This window comes from Pseudorca crassidens, chromosome 4, assembly GCF_039906515.1.
Source record: "Pseudorca crassidens isolate mPseCra1 chromosome 4, mPseCra1.hap1, whole genome shotgun sequence".
NCBI lineage: Eukaryota > Metazoa > Chordata > Mammalia > Artiodactyla > Delphinidae > Pseudorca > Pseudorca crassidens.
In genome coordinates this window covers 86,394,104-86,399,953 of record NC_090299.1, presented here as the reverse complement: position 1 = coordinate 86,399,953, position 5,850 = coordinate 86,394,104, and the positions used below count along the sequence as shown (strand labels likewise).

At 34.8% G+C, this 5,850-nt stretch overlaps 1 protein-coding gene across 1 annotated transcript; it reads left to right on the top strand.

The window, feature by feature from the left end:
* Positions 1 to 1,474: 1,474 nt before the first annotated feature.
* Positions 1,475 to 5,531, top strand: CSN2 (casein beta). Its single transcript, XM_067734634.1, has 6 exons — positions 1,475 to 1,533; positions 2,273 to 2,299; positions 2,407 to 2,433; positions 3,465 to 3,488; positions 3,582 to 3,626; positions 4,995 to 5,531. The coding sequence occupies exons 1-6, from the start codon at positions 1,483 to 1,485 to the stop codon at positions 5,529 to 5,531; spliced, it is 711 nt and encodes a 236-aa protein (XP_067590735.1). The 5' UTR covers positions 1,475 to 1,482.
* The last annotated feature ends 319 nt before the right edge of the window (positions 5,532 to 5,850 follow it).

The window sequence follows — 5,850 nt, the reverse complement described above, 5'->3', positions numbered from 1 at the left end:
AGAAAAATCTAGAAAAAAATTTTTTAATTTAGTTTGAAAATCTGGGATTGAAGATTGTGTGTCAAGGGATATTGGTGACACAAACATTATTTTTTACAAGAACTTATAGAAATGCAACAAGACCAACCATTTAGTACATTTTGGTGAAAAGTGATAACATATTTTATGTTATGCTCCAAGGAGAAGTAGCCTAGAGTGGGGATTGGACCAAAGAATCTGACACCTTGGTAAATCATCAAGGGATAAGTACACATTTTTATGGAGAGAAAATAAACAGAGTGTATGATCTCTAAAATTATGTGCGACAAATGAGAAGAGATGGCATTAGGCATGTGGGGATGAAGATTGAGAGGTGGATATACATGGAGAAGAGATAGTCCAATCAGTCCAAGAAAATGTCTGGATAAGTGGAGCAAATAAAAGAAATGCTAAAATGAAAATGGTGGTCTTATTGGAAATAAAGATATGAATAAGATATGAATAATATAAAAGTAAAATATGATCTTCTTCTTTGTATACATTTTCTTTGATCAGTTGCCTCTCAATAGAACTGAAGCTCCAACAGGACTGAGACCTTAATATTTTGCTCACTGCTAAAATCCCAGCACCTAAGCAATGTCTGACAATAAAAGGTGCTAAATAAATATATATATTTTAAAATTTTATTTTTATTTATTTTTGGCTGCATTGGGTCTTCGTTGCAGTGTGCAGGCTTCTCATTGTGGTGGCCTCTCTTGTTGTGGAGCATAGGCTCTAGGCGTGTGGGCTTCAGTAGTTGTGGCACGTGGGCTCAGTAGTTGTGGCTCACAGGTCTAGAGCGCAGGCTCGGTAGTTGTGGTGCACGGGCTTAGTTGCTCCGTGGCATGTGGGATCTTCCCGGGTCAGGGCTCGAACCCATCTCCCCTGCATTGGCAGGCGAATTCTTAACCACTGCACCACCAGGGAAGCCCCTAAATAAATATTTTTGAATAAATGAATCAACTAATTAATCTTTCTGTAAATATTTGTAACTTTTTTTCTGTCTTTCTAAAAAGTCCTCATAAGTACCATGAATGAGATGAAAACGAATAAAGTAGGATAGGGCTGTTAGCTGAAAATATCTGAATGGCTGGCAATGAAATATAAACTTGGTATGTAAGATTAAGGAGCCATAGTAGATTTTGACCTTGGTCATACGATAAAACTTCTATTAGTATTTTTTCTACAATACAGACATTTTCTTCTTCTTTTTTTTTTCTTTTTTTGGTCATGCCATGTGGCATGCGGCATCCTAATTCACCAACCAGTGATTGAACCACACCCCCTGCAGTGGAAGCATGGAATCTTAACCACGGGACCACCAGGGAAGTCCCCAGACATTTTTGTTTTACATTATCTTTGGTTTCTTTTAAAGGAAAGTAATCCTACCTAAATAAGAAAATGCATTAGATTGACAAGTAATATACCATTTCCTCATTTCCCCATTCACAGGACTTAATAGCCATGAAGGTCCTCATCCTTGCCTGCTTGTTGGCTCTTGCCCTTGCAAGAGAGGTAAGTACAGAAAAATATCTTGAAATAACTAAGAAATAGTACTATCTGCCTATTTGCAGAATGTAGTATTACCAACATTTTAAATGTATAAATAATGCAGGATCCCAGATTTTTTTTTGACTTCTAAGAAAATCATTTACATTCACCCACTATCTCAACAGAATCCTATAGGACCACAAATCTGGGTCAAATTCTTCTACAGTATTGTGCCACCAGTACCTAAAGGAAAAGCAAACAGACCAATAAGCAGCAGACAAACAAGAAGAAACACACATAAGAACAAAAACATGAGTAATATTGCACAAATACAATTGCATGCATGTGCAATCTTGATAAATATATCTTATTCCAGTGATGAAATATACATATCTCTTACTCTAGGGAACTGGGCTGATTCTTACCTGTGTATATTCAACAGAGGATGGTACTCCAGAAGATGAATAATCATAAACATATTCATAATCATAATAAAAAAGTGTTCAATACAAATTAAAATAACTCCTTTTCTGTTACCCATAAAAAAGACTCTTCATTAAGGTAAAATAAAAATCTACCAATAAAAAGGTACTAAATTTGAAAGCCGTAAAAGCAATTACAAGTCTTTCAAAAGACATATAACATTTTTTATTTCTCAAATTTGTGAAATAGCTCTCCATAAGGAAGGTAAAAATTAGGTAGGAAAAATGTTTAATAATGGGTTAGCTATGGGAACTAAAATGGTGTTGTTTTTTCTCTATAGAAAGAAGAACTCATTGTATCCAGTGAGGTAAGATATTTTTCTTCAGAGAAAAATTTCCAACCATAAAGTAATAACATTTTCTGATGATCTAGTAGGAGACTCAACTGATTATTGATTTCTTTTTTCCTTTACAGACTGTGAAAAGCCTTTCAAGCAGTGAGGTAAGACAACCTTCATTCGGAGGCAATTTCCCAAATTTAGAACAAAAAAATACTGTACTTTCTTTTTGTATTACATTAGGGCAGTTAAGCCAATGTAGCTATGTTCTGACAGGTAACTAATGTAAATTTCCACTGTATATGTTTAAAGACAGAATAAATGTCTAGAAGATTTAGTATTCTAGCAGTTTCTAAGTTTGCCTGCTACTTAAATTGTGTCACTGTGCCTTGCTTTTTTTTTTTTTTTATGAACTATACATACAGTCCTCTTTTCTATCTTGAACTCTATGTTAACCTCTTTCCCTGTTTTGACATTTATTGAGCACTTTCTGTATCAGACTTTGACTAGGAGCTGTGGTACAAACTGGAAAGAGGGATGCCCTTAGTAAAGAGTGGAGAGACATGCAAATGGACATATTTTGTTATTGTAATAGCAATCTAGTAAATAAGAGGCAGTGAGAATTAGTGTAGTCCTAAATCTGCCTGGGGGAGTCATGTAGAAATTAATGCTTGCACCACTCTTTTTTGGGTCTGTTATCACCTGTTAGTTAAATGGTACATCAATATACTTTGTCTCTTTGCAAAGGTTATAAGGTCCTTAGGGGAGGGTATGTATTTCTTACAATTCGTTTGAAACCTAAACATAACAAGGGAACTAAGAATGATTAACAAATGCATCAATGGTTATTATCATATATATTCAATGACTATTCTTCTAGAACTAGATGAGGGTATTAGAGATCATTTGTTGTCATAAGGAGGGAACAGGATGATAAAGAGAAATTAGCTTCTGTTAAATGCCTCTTTTGGTATTATGCTCACTAATTTTCTTTTCTTTCTTGACTGCATCATCTGTTCTTTTATATACAGATTTATTCAGAATAGTGTAACATAAAGTTTCAGCAATTAAAATAATGATATTATCAAACAATATGTCTGCATTAACCTATTAAATGTCTTCATTTTCTGATGTATGTTGACAACTAAGAATAGTTCATTAAAACTAAACGTGATTTTATTTTTTTCTTCCAAAGGAATCTGTTATGCACATCAATGAGGTAAAACCGTCATATTTAAATGTACATATATTCAAAATTTCCTGTTTGGTTTTTACAAATAATAACAATTCTTTATGTGTAATTGTTTTTTAGCAGAAAATTGAGAAGTTTAAACATGAGGAACAGCAGCAAGCAGAGGTAATTTTTTCATGATTAGTATATTTTGATTTATAATTATAATGAAATATAATACATGAAAACATACTTATAATAATTATGTCCAGTCTAAAGAATGGTAATAATATAAACATCAGTGGAAGAAATTAAACTTTGAGAAGGTGAAAATATTTTTAAAGACTTAAACACATTTTTAAACACACAATCAGCTTCCAGAATTTAGAATAAATTCCTAAGAATAACTATTGGTTTATTCATTTTACTAATAGTATACCTGTATTCAATAAGTGCACATTGGTAGGAACATTTCTGGATAGGGGACTGTGATCCCCTTATTCTCAAGATGGGTATGGTGAGGAAAGAGAGGAGGGAAGGAATGTGGCAAAAATCCTAATTTATCAGCTGTATAACCTTGGCTCCAAGTTTATCTGTACCTCAATTTCTTCACCTGTAAATTGAGAATATTCATAAATCCCCAGGATTGATGAGCTGGCACACAGTGAATATTCAGTGATTTTACATTAGCATTCTGTAGCTTTTATACTCACATTTATGAATGTGTGAAGTTCCTAAAAGTATTTCCATTACACAGATGAGAGAAGTGAGGTACAGAACAATTGAGTACACAGTTGTGTGGCAATATCACGTAGTTATTAAATAGCAGAGCTTGCTTAAAAATAAGAATTGGGAACAGCATAAAATTATGTAAATAAATTACTTTTGTGGTAACATACTTACTCTATTGTGATATTTAAGCTTTCCTGTTTTACTAATGAAGTTAGATTGTCTGGAACTTACACCAAATATTTGCTAAATCAAAATGAATTTACAAATTGATGCCTCTTTAAAGACTCAAGATTACCACCTTCTACCAAGGGAAGTAGTGCTAGAAGTTTGCTGTTGTTAAATAATTCCTTGAATTAAAAAAACAAACTAAGACTTACTTTTCATTAAAACAAAAAAAAATAAACCTTGGAGTTATCCCTTTAAGTCTTTTTAAAATAGATCTTCATTCATTATATGAAAACAATTTTGACTATTATCAACACATTGTTGAAAAGTCTGTACCCTCTGAAGACCAAAGTATATAGCTACAGCTCTGCAGGCAACTCAGGAAAAGGTGAAACAAGTCTTGAAATCTCCAAACATTGATTTCTTTTGGCTCTGTGGATTTACCTATGAAGGAAGTGGCTTAATGAGAAATCCCTTAGTGGGCATTTTACTCATTAATCTTCACAGGACCCCAAATAGTTTCTTAACCAAAGTAAGGGAAAGATTTTCTTTCTCTCTTTTCACTGAATTATTGTTCAAAAGAGAGGAGGTTAATTCATCATGAATGACAATTATAACTGAATTACAGACGCAAAGACTATTTTTCCTTCTTTCCAGGATGAACGCCAGGATAAAATCCACCACTTTTCCCAGCCACAGCCTCTAGTCTATTCCTACACTGGGCCAATCCCTTACCCTATTCTTACACAAAACATCCTGCCTCTTGCTCAGCCCCCTGTGGTGGTGCCTTTCCCTCAGCCTGAAATAATGGAAGTCCCCAAAGCTAAGGAGACTATCCTTCCTAAGCATAAAGAAATGCGCTTCCCTAAATCTCCAGTAGAGCCCTTTATTGAAAGCCAGAGCCTGACTCTCACTGATCTTGAAAATCTGCACCTTCCTCTGCCTCTGCTCAAGTCCTTGATGCACCAGCCTCCCCATCGTCTTCCTCCTACCCCCATGTTTCCTCCTCAGCCACTGCAGTCCCTTTCTCAGCCCAAAGTCCTGCCTATTCCCCAGCAAGTGGTGCCCTACCTCCAGAGAGATATGCCCATCCAGGCCCTTCTGCTGTACCAGGAGCCTGTACTTGGTCCTATCCGGGGGCTCTACCCTGTTATTGTAAGTCCAAATTTACTAATTGTGCTGTTTCACTTATGATGTTTCTATGATGTTAGAGTAATTGAAAGCTCTAGAATAAAAGAGAAAATGAATAATGAATGGTTCCAAAATGCGTATAGTTTAGATCAGTGGTTCTCAACATTAGCTACAAATAGAATAACCTGGAGAACTTCCCCCACACACACACCTAAATCTCAATGTCTAGGCTTACCCATGGAGATTCTGATATAATTGTTCTTTCTATGTAGAAGAAACTGAATATTGGGAAGAAATAATTTCAGGGACTATGATTTAACTGGTCTGTTGATAATTTAGATAAAGAGGATTAAGGTGTACTAAAGCCAGAATTAAATTTGAT

Bases quoted from the DNA above. Each gene is read 5' to 3' on its own strand.
- CSN2 (XM_067734634.1), top strand. From the start codon at position 1,483: ATGAAGGTCCTCATCCTTGCCTGCTTGTTGGCTCTTGCCCTTGCAAGA. The intron at 2,300-2,406 runs GTAAGATATTTT...TTTCCTTTACAG, and splicing joins AACTCATTGTATCCAGTGAG to ACTGTGAAAAGCCTTTCAAG. The intron at 2,434-3,464 runs GTAAGACAACCT...TTTCTTCCAAAG, and splicing joins AAAGCCTTTCAAGCAGTGAG to GAATCTGTTATGCACATCAA.